This window comes from Bos javanicus, chromosome 10 (genome assembly GCF_032452875.1).
Source record: "Bos javanicus breed banteng chromosome 10, ARS-OSU_banteng_1.0, whole genome shotgun sequence".
In the NCBI taxonomy this organism is placed as follows: Eukaryota; Metazoa; Chordata; class Mammalia; order Artiodactyla; family Bovidae; genus Bos; species Bos javanicus.
Genome location: NC_083877.1, coordinates 46,299,413 through 46,321,558, shown reverse-complemented (window position 1 = coordinate 46,321,558; position 22,146 = coordinate 46,299,413). Strand labels below are relative to the sequence as shown.

The 22,146-nt window shown below is 41.3% G+C and overlaps 1 protein-coding gene across 4 annotated transcripts in view; it reads left to right on the top strand.

Moving 5' to 3' along the window:
• Window positions 1–612: 612 nt before the first annotated feature.
• Window positions 613–22,146, top strand: part of APH1B (aph-1 homolog B, gamma-secretase subunit) — a 116,822-nt gene continuing 95,288 nt past the window's right edge. For 2 of the 4 annotated variants that reach the window (XM_061431098.1, XM_061431097.1), the window contains exons 1-4: window positions 615–870; window positions 3,032–3,202; window positions 9,884–9,954; window positions 11,054–11,176. In XM_061431098.1, coding sequence (XP_061287082.1) covers window positions 758–870; window positions 3,032–3,202; window positions 9,884–9,954; window positions 11,054–11,176 — 478 coding nt within the window. In that variant the 5' untranslated portion in view covers window positions 615–757. Of the gene's footprint in view, window positions 871–3,031; window positions 3,203–9,883; window positions 9,955–11,053; window positions 11,177–22,146 lie in introns of all 4 variants that reach the window. The other 2 variants (XM_061431096.1, XM_061431099.1) reach the window with 2 other exon arrangements.

The window sequence follows — 22,146 nt, the reverse complement described above, 5'->3', positions numbered from 1 at the left end:
ACCTAGACAGCGCATTAAAAAGCAGAGACATTACTTTGCTGACAAAGGCCCACATAGTCAAAGCTATGGTTTTTCCAGTAGTCATGTATGGATGTGAGAGTTGGACCATAAAGAAGGCTGAGCACCAAAGAATTGATGCTTTCAAACTGTGTTATTGAAGAAGACTCTTGAGAGTCCCTTGGACTGTAAGCAGATCAAACCAGTCAACCCTAAAGGAAATCAATCCTGAATATTCATTGGAAGGACTGATGCTGAAGCTGAAGTTCCAATACTTTGGCCACCTGATCCGAAGAGCCAGCTCATCCTGCTGCTGGGAAAGATTGAAGGCAAGAGGAGAAGGGGCGACAGAGGATGAGATTGTTGGATGGCATCATCGACTCAATGGACAAGAATTTGAGCAAACTCCGGGAGATGGTGAAGGACAGGGAAGCCTGATGCTGCAGTCCAAGGGCTCGCAGAGTTGACGAGGGCTGAGTAAGCAAACAACAACAGCGCCTCCAGAGCGGAAGCCCGGTGAGGCCCACCCCGCCCCCCAGGCCCTCCAGACCTGCCCCGCCCCGCCCCGCCCCTCCGCAGCGGCCCGCCCCACCGCCGCGGCCCGCCCCGCCCCCACCACGCCCTCGCCCTCCGCCGCGCCCTGCTCTCGCCCCGCCTCCAGTCCCTGGTCCTGCTCCGCCCTCGTCCCGGTGCTCAGCTGGTTCGGCGCTCTGCGCCCCAGGGTCCAGGCCAGGCCCCCCGGCCGGCTTCTGCGGTCGCCATGACGGCGGCCGTGTTCTTCGGCTGCGCCTTCATTGCCTTCGGGCCTGCGCTTGCCCTCTACATCTTCACCATCGTCACCGAGCCGTTACGCATCATCTTTCTCATCATTGGGTAAGGCGGTTGCGCCGGGAAACCCGGACCCGCGGCTCCCCTCCCCCGCTGGGGGTACCCGCGATCCCTGGCGCCCCACCAAACTTCTTGATCACGTTGGGCTTTAGAGCGGAGAATGGTTGGAAGAGGGAGAGCTGAGACCCCTTTCCCTGGGACTTCTTGCCCTCCTCCGAGGGTCGGCGACCTCAGAGAGCGAGCTCACATCGTAAAGGAGCTAACACCGTGGGTCTCAGAAAACTCTGACGCTTGGTTCGGTAGTCTGCCTAGGGTCCGTGGGTGGGCGTTCGTCATACATTAAAACTGTGTAAAGAATTGTGGATAACTTCAAATATGCATCTTTGATTTATTTTGGAGAGAGCGCGCCTCAGATTCAAACAGGCGTCTGTAATCCCAAGCTAGTTAAGAGCCCTTAAGCACCTGGGGATCAGGTGCTTTAAAACACACTCCTGCCCAGCCCCTACCCGTGATCAACTGAATAGGAATGTATAGGGGGTGGGATTCAGAACACGCAATTTATTTTAAAAGACCCAGGTGATCCAGGTATGCGGCCAAGGGGTAGAAGCCTGTGAAAACTCCGCGGCACCTGTAGTACATCTCTTTGCAGGAGCTTGGTCAATACCGAACTCCTGTGGCGAATGTGATCATAATGCCAGTTTTCACCTATCTGGCAGCTCTTACTGGAGCTTCCCCATGACCCTCTGTGCTGTTGAGTCTCAACTGGCATCAGGAGAAACGGCCAGGCCAGGCCAGTGAGTCCCACCTTTTCTGAACTTCTTCACCTCTCTCACTGTATTGAAAGTGCTGCATCACAAGAGTCATTTAAAAACCAATATAGAGGGACTTCACTGGTGGTCCAGTGGTTAAGAATCTGCCCTTCAGTTCAGGGGACTCTGGTTCGATCCTGGTTGGAGAACCAAGATGGGACATGCCTGCCTTGGGGTAACCACGCCTGCTGGCCACAACTAAGATCCTATGCGGCCAGGTAAAACAAAACAAAATACAATAGAGATTTGGACAGAAGGTCTGTAAAGCTTGTTATAATCATTAAACTCCACAGGAATGTTGTAAAAACCAGACGTGGGAAACTGATCTAGATCAGAGCACAGGCTTTCAACATCTGGATTTTAAACAACTGTTCTGTTAATAGAGACATAGACATTTTCCTGGAAAAAATATTTACACATCAGTGGACAAAGCTTTAGTTAGGAAGCTTAATTAGCAAATAACGAAGTTTCCAGCCAGACAGTCCTTGGCAAATAGTCTTCAGATGTACTTACAAAAAGAGGGGTCAGTGAAAAACGTGATTTTTTTACGAAAAATTTCAAATTCCTCTTGGACTGCATGTTTGTTTCACCAGGGAAACCGCACATTAATTAAGAACAGTTGAACGTTTTCTGTCAGGAAATCTCTTTATTCTCAAGCAGGGTTTTATTTTTATTTATTTTATTTATAATTCTTTCAGCTGTAAGCAGTATATCTTGGCTCTATACATTTTATTTATTTTTAACTTTTTACTTTGTTTTGAGCTGTAGCCAGTTAACAATGTTGTGATAGATTAAGGTGAAGAGCAAAGGACTCAGCCATATGGATACACGTATCCATTCTCCCCCAAACCACACTGCTATATTTAAAATGAATAACCAGAACCTACTGTGTTTGGAGAAGGCGATGGCACCCCACTCCAGTACTCTTGTCTGGAAAATCCCATGGATGGAGGAGCCTGGTGGGTTGCAGTCCATGGGGTCGCGAAAAGCCAGACACGACTGAGCGACTTCACTTTCATGCATTGGAGGAGGAAATGACAACCCACTCCAATGTTCTTGCCTGGAGAATCCCAGGGACAGGGGAGCCTGGTAGGCTGCCGTCTATGGGGTCACACAGAGTTGGACACGACTGAAGCGACTTAGCAGCAGCAGCAGCAACTGTGTATAGCACATGGAATCGTGCTCAGTGTTATGTGGCAGCCTGTACATTTTATTATTATTATTGCCATGTGATATGTGGGATTTTATTCCCCAACCAAGAATCTAACCTGCTCTCCCTGCATTGGAAGCTCAGAGTCCTAACCACTGGATGACCAAGGAAGTCCCTTTTTTCTTTCCTGCTTTTAAATCATTTTTGATCCTGTTCACTTATAACTTTTTTCCCCTCCAATTTTCAGAGCTTTCTTCTGGTTGGTGTCTCTGCTGTTTTCTTCCCTCATTTGGTTCACGACAGCAACCCTTATTGGTAACAAAGATGAACCAAGAGAGAAATATCTGCTGATTTTTGGAGTGTTAATCTCAGTCCTTATCCAAGAAATGTTCCGGTTTGCATATTATAAACTTTTAAAGTAAGTGTTTGGTTTACCTTTTTCCCCAGTGTTTTTTGAATTATTATTTAGTAATTTGAAACATTAGTATGTTGTTGTATTTGAAGGTCCGTGTCTTCCTACATAGTTCCAAGCCAGGGGATGGTACACTTCCAGCCTGAAAATATTGAGTATTTTGAGTTGTGGGCCCTCATTCCTTCCTTCACTCATTCAAAAAATATGTCTTGAGAGTTTGCTTAATGCCATGCACTATTCTGGGTACTGGGGATACATCATGATTAAAAGACAGTCTCATGGTGGTGGTACCTTATAGTGGAAAGAGACAACAAATGAATAAATAAGAAAATATATCATACATTACAAGATAAGTGCCATAGAGAAAAATAAGGTAGAGCAAGTCATTGAAACAATAAGTGCAAAAACTGTTCCAAATCAGAATTTATATGTGCTTCTCTTTGACATCACCTAAAATAGATAATTCTTATGGCAGTTATGCTTGCCATAATTTTGACTGTATTGGGGAAACAGGTGTTCATTTTGTGATAATGTCATATGATTTCATGTCTGTAATAGAAAAATACATTTAAAAAAAAAAGTGGGCGTGAGTTCCCTTTCTAGGCCAAGAAGCAGGTCATCTGTAGGATCCATGAGGAGCTCACGTGAAACCACTGTTTGAAAGCGGAGCTTGAACTTGGAGCAGTAGTTTCCTTCCGGCAGTCATGAGTTTGGCTTTGATTACATAGTAATGCTTAGTTAGTAGGCTGATAAATGTGCTGTTTTTTCATTTCTGCAAATGAGTTCATTAAAGCACTTTATGACTTTCAAGGGTGCAACCAAGACAGAAAGGACCTCAATAGCATCTCTTGTAATAGGCTTCTGATCCTTTGTTCCTGCCAAAATGCCAAGGCTTCTGTATTTTTTACTTGATGCTTTTAATAACAGATACTGAAATTTTAATAATGAAGCAATTTAAACCACGAGTAGAAAACCAGGAAGCCATTGCTTAGAAGCAAAAGTAGTATCTTAGAAAAGGTTTAAAAATGAAAGTTCCATTAGTTCCTGGAAATATTAAAGAGCAACAGATAAAAATCAAAGATAACATTTCAGGTTCCATGGGAATTACAGTATCCTTAAGAGATGGACATTCAGCTATGGTTGAATATTTCTGGCATGCAGCAGTTAACTGCCATTCCAAAATTTAATTTTTACTGTAGAATATGTTAAGGTAATAAAAATCTCCCCTCTGTCTCACCTCTACCATGCACAGGCAAAAGCAGTCTCTCGCATGGTTGTCATCTTATCTCTTTCAAGACTGTGCATTCCTCATTTTCTCACCTGGCCCTTAGAAGACACGGATGTGGCTTCCAAATCTTTTCCTGTCTCTGTTCTTTTATGTCAGTGGACACACCCCTTTCTGGCAGTGCCCGGGGTTTACCTGTGCCCAGGACCCAGCACAGTGCCCCGCTGTGGTCAGAGTGGTTCAGAAAGCAGGGCCCTTCCCACCGTTGACAGGGCACTTTTCTCTTAAGCCAGTTTCTGATTGTACTGGACTTTCTTACTCTAACGTCATCGTCATTGGCTCACATTGGTTTTGCGTTTTCTGATTTCAGTAGATTTTCACAGATAGGTCCTAGCTTTAGTAATAACCCTTTAGGTCTTGAGATTCTACAACCTCAGTTACCTGAATTGGCTGAGTATCTGCTGTTCTTTACTGTTGTGTTTCTTCATGATTTCCTCCTGAAATGCAAAGCTTTATTGGCTCTAACCCAAGGTTCCAGTGGCAACCCGCTCTAGTACTCTTGCCTGGAAAATCCCATGGACAGAGGAGCCTGGTAGGCTGCAGTCCATGGGGTCGCTAAGAGTCGGACACGACTGAGCGACTTCACTTGCACTTTTCACTTTCATGCATTGGAGAAGGAAATGGCAACCCATTCCAGTGTTCTTGCTTGGAGAATCCCAGCGACGGGGGAGCATGGTGGGCTGCCGTCTATGCCACACAGAGTCAGACACGACTGAAGTGACTTAGCAGCAGCAGCAGCAACCCAAGGTTCCAAAAGACAACAAGCCCAACATGAGTTGCCTTTTTGTGGGGAGTGGGGGCGGGGAATGGCGGCTATTGCTGTGTTGCTTGTGGGATCTTAGTTCCCTGACCAAGGATTGAACCTGCATCCTGGCAATGACAGTGTGGAGTCCTAACCACTGGATTGCGAGGGAATTCCCCATGGGTTGCCCTTTTTAATGAGGGCAGTGAGGGCATAGGACCACATGCGGAAGGAAGTATTGCTGTCAGTCTGCAGGCTCTCAGGCCAGGAAATTCAGAGAAACCTCCTTGGCCTTCTGGGGAAACCATATTTGGTCCTCCAAAAGGACCTTTGGAGATTTGCAGATAAATAATAGGACAAATATGTATTAACAGGTGCCTTTGTTTGCCTTTACAAAATGGATCTGCAACAAACCTTTGGAATATGATAAGTATTTTCCTAGCACATTTTTAAAATGTTGGATGTTATATAGTTACATGTTAAAACAAGTTTGAAAATTATGTACTTTACTCATGACTAACATTTATATAGATACATTTAAGTTGCTCTCTTAGGCTTCACCAAATTAAATATAGGAACTTCAGTTTAATCAATATTTTAACTATCTCCACTGCCAAGGTAGGTTTTGAAATTTTAAGTTTAAAGTACTGCCTCAATAATATTTTTGCTACCTGAATTTGGTGCCAAGATTAAAGTGTGGAGAGCTTGCACCAGTTTTATATATATATATGTATAGAGTCGAATCAAAGTATTTATTGTTGTTTAGTCACTTCAGTAGTGTCCAGCTCTTTTGTAGCCCCATGGACTGTAGACTTCAAGGCTTCTCTGTCCATGGAATTCTCAAGGCAAGAATACTGGAGTGCGTTGCCATTTCCTTCTCCAGGGTATCAACCCGGGAATCAAACTTGCGTCTCCTGCATTGGCAGGCAGACTCTTTACCACCGTGAGCCACTAGGGAAGGCCACTTATCATTGTAGTTCAATATGAATTTATTTCATGACTCAGGCCTTAGGAACAGTGCTTCATCTTGAATGAATGAATCGTAACTTTCAGCCTAGCAAAGCATTGCACTGTGAGAAATTGACACGTGGCCAAAAATGATAGTTTTTTTCTAGCTTAATTAGAAGGAAAAAAAAAAACCAAGTTATGGTCCTGCGTATTGCCTAAAATATACACTAGAATGTTTTTGGCTTGGAGTGAAGCTTTTGTAGTTTCAGTTGTCTGATAATGCTGATCCCATAAAGATTTGGTAATTTAAAAATCATTTATAGAAGAAGTGATAAGATAATCATTGCTACAACCTTTTAAAAGGCATAAGTCTATTTTTAAAAATTTCTAAAATAGTGCATTTACATGCATATTCCGTGGTACTTTCCCTCTCTTACACACACATGTAGAGTGAATCAGAGCAAACAAGAAAGCTGGTATGATTTATCATATGTTTTTCAGTTTATATTTCAAAAAATTGAGCTTTTTCTTTTTTTGCTCTTAGAAACAATAATAAATGCAAACAGAATTTTTCCATTTCAGTAAAATGGTGAAATGAAAATCACTGTCCCTCATGTCATCAGTTGTGTGTTGTTCCATCAGGAACTTGGAAGCAGATGACGGTGCCTTTTACTTTTTTCACTTCCTGGTATTGGCGCTGAGAACTGTTGGTGCACTAGACCTTTCCTTCCTCATAGGAGGAGGACATTTACAAAAGTTTTCAGTTTACAGCCTTAATATATTTGTGATAGCAGTACTTTGTTATACTAAATATCAAAAATCTTTTATTCATTACTGAGCAATTTATATAAAACAGAAATCTTCCAAAATTTACTGATTCTATTATACCATTATATCTGTTTGTTGATGGAGATTATTGCTCTTATGTAGGTCTGTAAGCATTCATTAGCCTTTCAAAACACTCCTGTGATAGGTGAGTTTATATAGGCTACTTGGGCATTTCAGGTGGTTACTGTTCCAGAGAAAGATGATCACAGTATGGCAAATGAAATGGCAAATTTTTCTTTTCCTTGTTTTTTTTTTGGTCTTGTTGTGTGGCATGTGGGATCTTGGTTCCCTGACCAGAGATCAAACCTGTGCCCCCTGTAATACAAGTGTTGGGTCTTACTTAACCACTGGACCACCAGGGAAATCCCAAAGACATTTTTCTTTATGCTTATTACTATTTTGATTGAATTCTGTGTTGCCTTATTTAATATATTAAATAATATATATATATGGCAAATATATATAAATATATATTTATATTTATGTGATGAGATAGGCTCACTGCAGTGAATATGCATACCTTGAAATTTAATGAACACAATAACCCAGAATATAAGTTCTGTGTTCTGGCTAATTTTCTACTCTTAGAGTTAACCTCACTCACTCTTGTTTCAGCACTTGTTGAAAAGTCATTCTAAAATGTTTGGTTCCTTAGTTGCTTTACAAAATGTATTTTATGGTAAATATAATTTAAATATCCTTTGAGTCAGGAATATTGTTGCAGACTTTCTAACCAACAAGGGATAGTAGTAGTGACGAGAGTGGAACTGACCTGGCCGCAGTCCTGACACATTTGTGGAGGGGGTGGGGGGCAGGACTCACGGTAAGTTTGCAGGTTGTCCACAACAGAAGCCTGGATACGATCACTCTGAAGATCATTTCTTACTGAGCAGTGGTTCTTTCAGGTATTCACTTATCTTCTTTTCTGAAGGTAGCATTTTATTCTCCCCTGAAGCCTGATTGGGGATATGAAAGTACTGTTTTAGAATCAGAAGACCATGTGATTAGGTATCCATATGAGAGTTCAGACCATCAGTGTGAACAGGATTTAAAAGTTAAGGAGAGGGACTTCCTTAACTCTTCCTTAAGGAGAGGTGGTCTAGTGGTTAAGGCCTGGCTTCCAGTGTGGGCGGCAGGTTCGATCCCTGGTCAGGGATTTAAGATCCCACATGAAAGATCCCCATAAGAACAACAAACAAACCTAAGACTAGAGAGAGATGGGGTGAATGACTATCAATCATTGGTAAAGATGGCTTTTTTGAGCAATTGTTGCCTGAACTAGACTTTGAGGAATGAGTACCATTTAGGTTCTACGGAGTGGAAGGTAGAAGGGAGGGTGGCACAATAAGTCTAACCCAGGCAGAAATGCAGCAAAGTACTAAGAAAGTGGAATTAAAGATACAGTACTTTGGGAAGAGGAACAGTTCAGAGTGCTAGATGCCATAGCATGTTGAATTAAGTACTTCCTAACACAGACTGGTTCCAAATAGGAAAAGGAGTACTTCAAGGCTGTATACTGTCGACCCTGCTTATTTAACTTCTATGCAGAGTACATCATGAGAAACGCTGGGCTGGATGAAGCACAAGCTGGAATCAAGATTGCTGGGAGAAATAGCAATAATCTCAGATATGCAGATGACACCACCCTTATGGCAGAAAGCAAAGAAGAACTAAAGAGCCTCTTGATGAAAGAGAAAGAGGAGAGAGAAAAAGTTGGCTTAAAGCTCAACATTCAGAAAACGAAGATCATGGCATCCGGTCCCATCACTTCATGGCAAATAGGTGGGAAAACAGTGGCTGACTTTATTTTTCTGGGCTCCAAAATCACTGCAGATGGTGATTTCAGCCATGAAATTAAAAGACGCTTGCTCCTTGGAAGAAAAGTTATGACCAACCTAGACAGCATATTCAAAAGCAGAGATATTACTTTGCCAACAAAGGTCTGTCTAGTCAAGGCTATGGTTTTTCCAGTGGTCATGTATGGATGTGAGAGTTGGACTATAAAGAAAGCTGAGTGCCGAAGAATTGATGCTTTTGAACTGTGGTGTTGGAGAAGACTCTTGAGAGTCCCTTGGACTGCAAGGAGATCCAACCAGTCCATCCTAAAGGAAATCAGTCCTGAATATTCATTGGAAGAACTTATGTTGAGGCTGAAACTCCAATATTTTGGCCACCTGATGCAAAGAAATGACTCATTTGAAAAGAGCCTGCTGCTGGGAAAGATTGAAGGCGGGAGGAGAAGGGGATGACAGAGGATGAGATGGTTGGATGGCATCACTGACTCAATGGACATGAGTTTGAGTAAACTCCTCAAGTTGGTGATGGACAGGAAGGCCTGGCGTGCTGCAGTCCATGGGGTTGCAAAGAGTTGGACACAACTGAGTGAGTGAACTGATACTGAAGCTTAGTCATGGTGGTGCTAGTGGTAAAGAATCACCTGCCAGTACAGGAGAATAAGAAATGAAAGTTCAGTCCTTGGGTGGTGCAACCCACTCCAGTATTATTGCTTGGAGCATCCTGGACAGAGGAGCCTGGCGGGCTATAGTACATAGGGTCGCACAGAGTCAGATATGACTGAAGTCACTTAACACACAAGCTTAGTCATAAGTATTGCTTTTTTTCCCCCTTATTAAACCCAATACTGATGGCTTGTTTACTTATATTATTTTCCCTATTCTTTGTGAATGTCAGATAAAAGGCAAAAGTTGATTGGAAATTTTGGTTGATTTTAGTTATTTGAAGCTTTGTTGTACTCATTTAAATGGATTTTAGATTTAGAGTATAATCTGATCAAAAACCTCATTAAGTATCTGAATTTTAAGATACCTTATGTGTTTTTCTGATATACTACTTTAAAAAAATTATATGTGTGTTTTTATTTTAGAAAAGCCAGTGAGGGTTTGAAGACTATAAACCCATATGAGAAAGCACCCTCTATGAGATTGCTGGCTTATGGTAAGTTAGAGCTGCATAGTGTTGTAAAGATAAAAAAAAAAAAAAAAAACTTGACCTAAAAGCCATTTTTATCTTTTATAGCTTTGTGGGTTTCTAGTAGTATTACTGCATTGACCTATTGGTGTTTTTTTGTTTTGTTTTGTTTTGTTTTTTGCTTTCTAGAGCCCTTTTATATGGAGAAGGCAATGGCACCCCACTCCAGTACTCTTGCCTGGAAAATCCCATGGACGGAGGAGCCTGGTGGGCTGTAGTCCATGGGGTCACAAAGAGTCAGACATGACTGAGCAACTTCACTTTCATTTTTCACTTTCATGCATTGGAGAAGGAAATGGCAACCCACTCCAGTGTTCTTGCCTGGAGAATCCCAGGGATGGAGGAGCCTGGTAGGCTGCTGTCTATGGGGTCACAGAGAGTGGGACACAACTGAAGCAACTTAGCAGTAGTAGCAGAGCCCTTTTATAAAGGAAAGTGATTATTGACTCTTATCTGTGTGTCCATTAACTATTAACCAAATTTGACAGTTAGGTTTTTATTAACATGTATACACTCCGTTAACAATTTCCAAGTGATGTTACTATTAACCCTCTCTGGGTTGATTCCATGAATTTGTACTGGGAAAACTCTTCATATTAATACAGTTAATACCTTTTCATATTTTTCTTTCAGAATTATGGTTTAAAGGTTGGATCTAGGTTCCTAAATTGAGTCACCCAGCTTGACTGAGGGATCCCTCTTTACAATGCAGTCACCCCTCAAGCTCAATTGCATCAAAATTAATTCTGTAGACTCTGTTATCATGAATTAAAGTCAGAGCTTTAATATCATATCCTTCTGTCTCGCCTGTCACTTCAGAGCCTTCTTGGATCTCTTTCGTTTTTCATTTCTCTGCTACATTTCACTGTCCATTCCCCCACGCCTCCACCCCAGTTCATCATTTTGCCAAACACTTGCCTTTTCTGAGACAACTTCCCACTGCTTCTCCAACAGTCTGTGCACCCTTTTTCCTTCAGCAAAATAGTGTCCCCCAGTCCTTGGGGATGTGATTTGAAGAGAAATCATAGTGTGAATAAGGTTTAACAGTGTTTTCCTTCCTCTTTAGTTTCTGGCCTGGGCTTTGGAATCATGAGTGGCGTATTTTCCTTTGTAAATACCCTGTCTGACTCCTTGGGACCAGGCACGGTGGGCATTCATGGAGACCCTCCCCAGTTCTTCCTATATTCAGGTATGTGTCTGGTTTGAATGTTCAGACTTCTGGTCTATGGTCATCCCTAGTGGAATTCCCTGGTTTAGGAATTCCAGTGAATAGAAATTTATGTTGTACCTTCTAAAGGCAAGGTACTGTTAGACACTGTCATGAAAGAGACCTAGGAAAGTAAGAATTACAGTTAGGGTATTTTTGAATTTTAGAGTGGATTTAGCTTGTATAAAATTCATTTTTCTGTTACTATACTAATAATTTTGCTATATAGTTGATATAAGTGAATTTTTATAGGGTTAGGGTTCGGGCACTAGCTACATGCTTTTTTGATTTTTTTCTAACAGCATTATTTTTGTTTATTATTTTTAACATTTTATTTTTAATTGGAGGACAATTACTTTACAATATTGTGATGGTTTCTGCCATACTTAAGCATGAAACAGCCACAGGCATACACATGTCCCCTCCCTCTTAACCTCCTTCCCACCTCCCTCCCCACCCCACCCCTCTGTGTTGTCACAGAGTGGGTTTCCTGCATCATGTAGCATGTCCCACTGGCTGTTTCACATGTGGTAATGTACATTTCAGTACTGCTCTCTCAAGTCCTCCTACCTGCTCCCTCCTTGACTGGGACCAAAAGTCTATTCTTTCTGTGTGCACCTCTTTTGCTGCCCTGCAAATAGAATCATCAGTACCATCTTTCTAGATTCCACATATATGTGTTAATATACAATATTTGTCTTTCTCTTTCTGACTTTCTTCACTCTATTTCTGAGGCTCTAGGTTCATCAACCTTATTAGAACTGACTCACATGAGTTCCTTTTTATAGCTGAGTACTATTCCATTGTGTATATGGACCACAACTTCTTTATCCTTTCACCTGTTGGACATCTAGGTGCTTCCATGTCCTAGCTATTGTAAATAGTGCTGCAGTGAACATTGGGGTACATGTGTCTTTTTCAATTATGATTTCCCAGTAGTGGGATTTCTGGGTCATATGGTAGTTTTATTCCTAGTTTTTTTAAGGAATCTCCACATTGTTCTCCATAGTGGCCATATCACTTTGCATTCCCACCAACAGTGCAAGAAAGTTCCCTTTTCTCCACACCCTCTCCAGCATTAATTGTTTGTAGACTTTTTGATGATGACTGTTCTGACTGGTGTGAGATGATACCTTATTGTAGTTTTGATTTGCATTTCTCTAATAACGAGCGATGTTGAGCATCTTTTCATGTGCTTATTAGCCATCTGTATGTCTTCTTTGGAGAACTGTTTGTTTAGGTCTTCTGCCCAACTTTTTGATTGGGTTGTTTTTCTGATATGAGTTGCACGAACTGCTTGTATATTTTGGAGATTAATCTTTTGTCAGTGTTTCATTTGCTATTATTTTCTCCTATTCTGAGGGTTTTCTTTTCACTTTGCCTGTAGTTTCTGTCATTGTGCAAAAACTTTTAATTAGGTCCCATTTGTTTATTTTTGTTTTTATTTCCATTACTCTAGGAGGTCAGTCATAGAGGATCTTGCTGTGATTTCAGTCAAAGTGTTCTGCCTGTGTTGTTTTTGTTTTTATTTTTATTTATTGGCAGTGTAAGGACTAATCTTTATAGTTTGTCATCTTGGCCACTTTTGGGGATGGAAAGTATAATTTAATCTTGAAATTGAGAGGAAGGAAAACAGTTCTTATTTAATGTGAGGTAATGTCACTTATCTAAAAAATGTGTGTACCATATCTAAAATTGCAACTGTAACAACCCATCTTCCTTGTTTCTTAAGAACTGGAACATGAGCAGGAACTTAGAGTCCCTTGCTCCTCCCCACTCCTCCCCCACAGGAAACTGCGGCCCTGATTTTGTGGTGTTCAGTCCCTGGGTTAGCCAGGTCTGAAAGTTAGGTTTTTAACATGTACAGATGTTTTACTTTGATGCTAAAACCTGGAAGTTTTACCTTCATGTGTGTATCTGAAAAAATATATTTAGTCTTCTTGCTTTTGAACATTTAAAAATAAACTGTAGTGTATTCTTTAAAAAAAAAAAATAGTTGAGTTCACCTTTATCCAAAGATGCCTATAAAAAAAGCCAATATATTTCAAACTGCTTTTTCATCCACCAGATGAATATTGTCCCCGTGATACAATGATCACACGTTTAAGAGTTGATAGTGTACATAATTAGTATAAAATCTCTCCTAAATTACACAAGAATCTATCAAAAAATAGTTTTCTAAAACACCACTGTATTTTTTTTGTCTTCATAAGCTATATCATTGAAATAAATGACCCCATGCACAGATTCTTTTAATTAAATCATCTTTACCATCTTTATAAAAGTAATTTGTCTTCAAGGAGCTTATCATTTTGTAGGGGGAATAAGACTCCCCCCAAAAGTGATTAATCTCATCAAGGCAGTTTGAAGTAATAACAGAAAAGATGTAAGATGAAAGTGTTAGTCGCTCAGTGACGCTGGACTCGCTGCGACCCCATAGACTGTAGCCCGCCAGGCTCCTTTGTCCACAGAATTTCCCAGGCAAGAATACTGGAGTGGGTTGCCATTTCCTTCTCCAGGATAAGATGAGGTATAACCGAATTTAAAAAATTGCTGCAGTAAAAAATTGAGAGATATCCTGCATGTTACAGTGATCCGCTAACCCAGTGGACTCTCGTTCATCATTTCGGTTTAGGCCTTGTTACCTCCTGTCTAGATTACTACCATTAACTCCCACCTGGTTAGTCTTTCCTCAACACACTTTCTATAGGTATCCATCCTTTATACTGTCCCCAAAGAAATCTTCCCTGTGTAAAACTAGGTAAGGGCTTTTCAAGGCCTGCAGGATAAAGTCAAGGCCCTTCACATCTGGCTGCAAGTTAAGGGAAAGGAAAGTATGTTAGTACAGTGGGTCATACTGATTTAGTCATGCCTCCAACAGAGCAAATTATCTTCCTTTTAAACATCCCATAACTAGAATATTTCTGACAATGTAAAAAAATGATCGTAATAAGGAGTCTTAGTATTTTTTTTAGAACTGTAGTACAAGTAGCTAAAATCTGTTAGAATCCAATATAAATTAATAAAACATAGCCAGGAGGGAGTGCTAGAGTTTTCTGTATTTTTCTAAATCAGTGTATTATACTGCTACATAAGCAGTTTTCTTCTTTGCTTCTCAAATAACAGTCTCCTAATGAAATTTATTTTTCTACCAGCTTCTGTCACTAGATGGCGCTAATTCCCTTTAGAGAGCTAGGCTGTTTTTGCAAGATTGACTTAAAATGATTCTTTTAGAAGAAAGTAAAAAATGTGCAGCAATTTGGTGATAGTATGTGTGACTTCTGTAAATTCAAGAAAAAAAGTGTTATAATATCTTTAGATAATATCTTTAGAGGTGGCAAGAATATACAGAAGAACTGTATAAAAAAGATCTTCATGACCCAGATAATCACGATGGTGTGATCACTGACCTAGAGCCAGACATCCTGGAATGTGAACTCAAGTGGGCCTTAGGAAGCATCACTACGAGCAGAGCTAGTGGAGGTGATGGAATTCCAGTTGAGCTTTTTCAAATCCTGAAAGATGATGCGGTGAAAGTGCTGCACTCAATATGCCAGCAAATTTGGAAAAGTCAGCAGTGGCCATAGGACTGGAAAAGGTCAGTTTTCATTCTAATCCCAAAGAAAGGCAATACCAAAGAATGCTCAAACTACCGCACAATTGCACTCATCTCACACGGTAGTAAAGTGATGCTTAAAATTCTCCAAGCCAGGCTTCAGCAGTACATGAACCATGAACTTCCAGATGTTCAAGCTGAAATGGCAGAGAAACCAGAGATCAAATTGCCAACATTCGCTGTATCATCGAAAAAGGAAGAGAGTTCCAGAAAAACATCTATTTCTGCTTTATTGACTATGCCAAAGCCTTTGACTGTGTGGATCACAATAAACTGTGGAAAATTCTGAAAGAGATGGGCCCACCAGACCACCTGACCTCCTTCTTGAGAAATCTGTATGCAGGTGAGGAAGCAACAGTTAGAACTGATATGGAACAACAGACTGGTTCCAAATAGGAAAAGGAGTACATCAAGGCTGTGTATTGTCACCCTGCTTATTTAACTTATATGCAGAGTACATCATGAGAAACGCTGGGCTGGATGAAGCACAAGCTGGAATCAAGATTGCTGGGAGAAATATCAATAACCTCAGATATGCACATGACACCACCCTTATGGCAGAAAGTGAAGAGGAACTAAAAAGTCTCTTGATTAAAGAGAAAGAGGAGAGTGAAAAAGTTGGCTTTAAAGCTCAACATTCAGAAAACTAAGGTCATGGCATCCGGTCCCATCACTTCATGGCAAATAGATGGGGAAACAGTAGCTGACTTTTTTTTTCTGGGCTCCAAAATCACTGCAGATGGTGATTTCAGCCATGAAATTAAAAGACGCTTACTCAAAAGCAGAGACGTTGCTTTGCCAACAAAGGTTCGTCTAGTCAAGGCTATGGTTTTTCCTGTGGTCGTGTATGGATGTGAGAGTTGGACTGTGAAGAAGGCTGAGTGCCAAAGAATTGATGCTTTTGAACTGTGGTGTTGGAGAAGACTCTTGAGACTCCCTTGGACTACAAGGAGATCCAACCAGTCCATTCTGAAGGAGATCAGCCCTGGGATTTCTTTGGAAGGAATGATGCTAAAGCTGAAACTCCAGTACTTTGGCCACCTCATGGGAAGAGTTGACTCATTGGAAAAGACTCTGATGCTGGGAGGGATTGGGGGCAGGAGGAGAAGGGGACGACAGAGGATGAGATGGCTGGATGGCATCACTGACTCGATGGACGTGAGTCTGAGTGAACTCCGGGAGTTGGTGATGCACAGGGAGGCCTGGCGTGCTGTGATTCATGGGGTCGAAAAGAGTTAGACACGACTGAGCGACTGAACTGAACTGAACTCCTTGGAAGGAAAGTTATGACCAACCTAGATAGCATATTAAAAAGCAGAGATATTACTTTGCCAACACAGGTCTGTCTAGTCAAGGCTATGGTTTTTTCAGTGGTCATGTCTGGATGTGAGAGTTGGACTATAAAGAAAGCTAAGCGCCGAAGAATTGATGCTTTTGAACTGTGGTGTTGGAGAAGACTCTTGAGAGTCCTTTGGACTGCAAGGAGATCCAAGCAGTCCATCCTAAAGGAGATCAGTCCTGGGTGTTCATTGGAAGGACTGATGTTGAAGCTGAAACTCCAATACTTTGGCCACCTGATGCGAAGAGCTGACTCATTGGAAAAGACCCTGATACTGGGAGGAATTGGGAGCAGGAGGAAAAGGGAAGACAGGATGAAATGGTTTGATGGCATCACCGACTCAACGTACATGGGTTTGGGTGGACTCCGGGAGTTGGTGATGGACAGGGAAGCCTGGTGTGCTGCGGTTCATGGGGTCGCAAAGAGTCGGACATGACTGAGTAACTGAACTGAACTGAATATCTTTAGCTAAGTTAGGATGGCAGGCTGACCATACTATGGATGTGTACCTATAGAGTCAGGAATACCTGTTACTTTATCATGTGCTAGAGTTTATTTGTTATAACATCATTCTTTGAAGCATAAACTTTGAATTATACATTTAAGAAATTGCTTATTGCATTTAAAAATATAATCTCAAATTTGCTTATATTTGTGTTTATTGTATATATTATTTGCTGCTATTACTGTGTATTTAAGCATGAGATCATTTTAAATTTTTCATTTAGTTTCAGTTCAGTTCAGTCATTCAGTCGTGTCCAACTCTTTGCAACCCCATGGACTGTAGCACACCAGGCCTCCCTGTCCTTCACCAACTCCTGGAGTTTACTCAAACTCATGTCCATTGAGTCAGTGATGCCATCCAACCATCTCATCCTCTGTTGTCCCCTTCTCCTGCCTTCAGTCTTTCCCAGCATCAGGGTCTTCTCAAATGAGTCAGTTCTTTGCATCAGGTGGCTGAAGTAATGGAGTTTCAACTTCAGCATTAGTCCTTCCAATGATTATTCAGTATTGATTTCCTTTAGAATGGACTGGTTGGATCTCCTTGTAGTCCAAGGGACTCTCAAGAGTCTTCTCCAACACCACAGTTCAAAAGCATAAATTCTTTGGAGCTCAACTTTCTTTATGGTCCAACTCTCATATCCATACATGACTATTGGAAAAACCATAGCCTTGATTAGACAGACCTTCATTAGCAAAGTAATGTTTCTGCTTTTTGATATGCTGTCTAAGTTGATCATAATTTTTCTTCCAAGGAGTAAGCATCTTTTACTTTCATGGCTGCAGTCACCATCTGCAGTGATTTTGGAGCCCAAAAAAATAGTCTGCCACTGTTTCCACTGTTTCCCCATCTATTTGCCATGAAGTGATGCGACCAGATGCCATGATCTTAGTTTTCTGAATGTTGAGCTTTAAGCCAACTTTTTCACTCTCTTCTTTCACTTTCCTCAAGAGGCTGTTTACTGTACTCCATTACAAATGGCTAAGTAATAACCAGAATAAAAAAGACTATGAGATCTAATTAGTATATCTGTTAGTACAAGTTATACACTATGTGATACCTGTATGTACATAGGTTGTCATGTAGCAACTAAGCATAGTTTATAAATTAAATGTATTATAAGTTAATTCTTTTTGTTTGTAGTTGTGTAGCAGGCTAACATTAACTTTTATTAGAATCATTACCATTTCTTAGAAATTCTGTATAGAGGCAAGGTATGGGAATTGAGTCTTAAGTTCAAGTCATATCCTGGCTCATTAATTTAGTATTTTAGGCAAGTCCTTTGATCATTTAATCTCTCATTCCATAAATAATTATTTTTATTCAACAGCCCAGTCTGTATATACTTTCCACTCACAGTGGGGAATAAAGACAAACAACTGATGGTAACAAAGTGCGCTAAGTACTGTGATGAGGAAGAGCCATGAATGCACACAACAGCTCTCACCCACTCATTGTATCAGTGCTTCTCCTTTGTAATACTTACCGTATTTGTAGGTAATTAGTCAACTGTGTAGTTATTTGTGTCTTTCACCCCAACTGGTTGCTCAGCCATAAAAGGGCAAAGACTCTGCCTTGTTTCCTGCAGTATCCCCAGCACTTTGTGGAGTTCTTTGTTTCTAGATGAACTCATAAATATTTTTTGAAAAAAAAGGAAAGGTAGGCATTGCTTATGGAGGAAGTGCTGTCAGTAGAGAGTTAAAGGATGAATAGTAGGTAGGCTGGCAGAGCAAGCTGGGTGTTGGGAAGGAATGTTCCCGGCAGAGGGAAGCAGTCTTCCTAGTAGTCCCGGAGGTAAGACAGACGTTGTTCATGGGTACAGAAGTACTGGACTTCCGTCCAGCCTTCAACTTCCTCATCTTTCATCAGAGGCAAAAATAATACCTAGCTCCGGGTTATAAAGAATTAAATGAAATTAGAGAGCATATATTTAAGTGCTTTATAAACTATAAAATGGCCTAAGGGTAGAGAATTTGGTTCTTGAAGCATAGCATTTAGAGAAAGGATAATTCCTCTGATTTATGTGGTATCTGGGTTCATCAGTCTGAATCGGCTCCCTTATGATTTAGAAGAAAAATGTATTAATTACTCAGTAAGAATATCTGATGTTTTATTTTTAAAACTTCCCTAAGTCATTTCATTTACATTATATTTTCTTGGCAGTGCTCTTGTCTAGGTGAGATTTTCAACTTTTTAGCTACTAAACCTTTTATTTGGAGAAGTCAGTACGGGTCAGATCGCATGTGAAGTATCATGTTCAGTTCTTTTTTATTTCTTCAAAGTAATTATATTTGCTTATTTCTGGCTGTGCTGGGTCTTTGATACTGAGCACAGACTTTCTCTAGTAGTGGCCAGTGGAGGCTACTCTAGCTGTGGTGTGTGAGCTTCTCACAGCAGTGGCTTCTCTTGTTGCAGAGCACCAGCTTCAGCAGTTAGGGCTCAGTAGTTGTGGCACATGGGCTTAGTTGGCCCACTCAGTGTGTGTAACATTTCCAGACCAGGGATTGAACCTGTGTTTCCCACATTGGTAGGCAGATTCTCAACCACTGGACCACTAGGGAAGTCCTTGTGTTCAGTTCTGAGCATTGTGATTTAATAGGAATACTGAAGCACTAAAGTTGGTATAGAAGAACATCATTCGTATGGTGAAAAACCTAGAAGCTATATGACTGAAGGGCAGAGGAATATTGAGCTTAAAGAAAAATGAAAGGGAATGTGGGAGATTCCATTTTTGTCCAAATTTGTCATTCTGCTGTAGTAAAATTATGCATCCACATCCTTCCATTGCCTTATGATGACTAGATTGTGCTTGCCTATCGCTGACTTTGACCTCAGTCCTGTGACACGAATTGGCCAAATGGCTAATGTAATGTAAGTCACTAACTGGATATAAGTCAGTGACTTAAAAAGCACTTGCATGGTTGGTTCTGCCCTCTTCGGATCTGGGTCATGGACCAGAGAACATGCCCCGTAGTTAATGCCCCTTTAGCCTGGACCACAGAATGAGCGTGTATAAAGCAGACCTGGGCCCAGCCTGCAGTGACAAGCCAACCCAGCTGTACTAGTAACAGAGCTGTCCAGCTGAGCCTGGGCTCACTTGATCAGCCAAAGCATAGTCATCCTCTAGACAAATGAGCATGAGAGTAAATCTTTCTTGTTGAAACCCAGTGAGTTTTTTTTTTTTAATTCATTTTACTTTTATCCCCACAGTATTTTGAGTATAATCTCTATAATGTGGCAGTTTGTTAAATGTTTAGACTTTTAAGTGAAAGCACTTGGTGTGCAAAACTATCTCTGCTGCTGCTGCTGCTAAGTCGCTTCAGTCGTGTCTGACTCTGTGCGACCCCAGAGACGGCAGCCCACCAGGCTCCCTGGGATTCTCCAGGCAAGAACACTGGAGTAGGTTGCCATTTCCTTCTCCAGTGCATGAAAGTGAAAAGTGAAAGTGAAGTCTCTCAGTCGTGTCCAACTCTTCTCGACCCCATGGACAGCATCCCACCAGGCTCCTCCGTCCATGGATTTTCCAGGCAAGAGTACTGGAGTGGGGTGCCATTGCCTTGTCCAAAAACTATCTAATAACTACCAATTCCAAAGTGGTAGAGGAACTATTACATTATTAATGATACAGAGAAAGTAATTGCCTATAAAGCTTAATCTGCAATTCTTATCTTTTTCTGAATTTGTTAGAGTCTTAATTATAATAAATGATCCCAACTGTCTCTGCTGGTGATACAAGGATACTTCATATACTGTCATTGGCTTTGTCACCAAAGACGTATTTTCATTCTGTGCTTTCTTTACATCAGTAGTGCAATAGTCTTTCCTTCAAGTTGCTCAAATAACTGAAAATGTTAAGGTTATACTTTGTAAATTTCCTCTCCCCAAGCCTTGGCCTGTTACAGGCTCTAGTAGCCTGTGATACATTATCAAGTGTGCGGAGCCCAGGTGGCCATCTTCAGGGAGAGCTGCTGCTGCTGCTAAGTCGCTTCAGTCGTGTCCGACTCTGTGCAACCCCATAGACGGCAGAGCACAGACAGGCAGTTCAGTGAATTGCGTCAGAGAGTGGCTGAAAGAATGCCACAGCCTGCGGCTCTTCCACGGGTGTCCCCGGTAACCTTCTGAGACACTGACGTCTCCTTGCTCCCGTGGCTGGGTGAAGAGGCCCTGCTGACCCCTTTGCAGCTCAAGCAGCCTGAAGCCTTGTGCTTCTGTCTCTCTAGGCCTTATATCCTCTTTTATTTATTTATTTGGCTGTGTCTGGTCTTAGTTGTGGCATGTAGGATCTTCAGTCTTCATTGCAGCATGCCAGGATCTTTAGTGGGCAGCATGTGGGATCTAGTTTCCTGACCAGGGATCGAACCTTGGCCCTTTGCATTGGAAATCTTAGCCACTGGGCCACCAGAGAAGTCTGAGGCCTGTGTCATCCTCACATGTGAATTGGTCCTTATTTTCTTTATCTACTGCTGCCTTTAACATTTGGTGCTATGAATAAATAAACATATTTATTTGGTGTGTGTTTAGTGTCTTTTTCTTCAATGAATCTTACAGAGTTTTTTTTCATAGCCATGATGAGCAGCCATGATAGTACCCTGTAAAGATGATTTGCATTGGGAAAAAGTAGTCTTTTTTTAAAAATATCATTCAGCATAGTATCTTCCTTCATTTAGTTCTATAGGAATATTAATTTACCCATGACACCCAATATTAATAATTTGCAAGGAGAAAAAAAAATCCTGTCTTCAGCTTTATTGATGAGCCTGGCCTTCCTGATCCTCTGCAGCGCCATGGCTGGGCCCCTGGCATTTACTGACCTGCTCTGTGCTCACATCTCACCAAGGATTCTCATCAGCACTGGAACCGCTTCTACCAGTTCATCTTCTCCCTCTCCCCTGCTCTGCTAGAGAGAACCACCCTGTTCCCCTCGGGGTGGCTGCATGGCTCAGTTTCTGAGGGAATTGTTCACGTTGCAACACGTCTCATTGGTGTTATCTGAAGTTTTCCAACACTATTCCTGGAACAGGTTTTAGCTCAGTTTCCCCAAACCGCTTTTCTTACATGCATAGATGTTTGGAAATCTTCATGGTTCTTTTAAGGGATTAATCAAGCTTGAGGTTTATTTTAAGAGACGGAGCTATCAGATTTTACCATCTTTTTCATTCTCAAGTTCTTGGCCAAACATTTACTTGAATATTTTCATTTACAAAGATCTTCTTGAATGTTTCTATCTTGAGATTGAAGTGCCTTGTTTCAAATGGTAGGCTGTTTTTCCATTTCTCAGGGGACTTTCTCCTTACATTCACCGAAACAATGATTTACAGTATCCTGGACCTACAAGCATTTCTGGAGGACAGAAGACAGAGGGACAGCGTCTTTAGAGCGGGGTACCTCTGTGGTCTCCCTCATCTCAGCTGAAGCACTTCCATCCTTCCTGTTGCTCAGGCCCAAAAGCTTGGAGTAATCCTGATTCTCCTGTTTTTTCATTAAGTCACATCTAA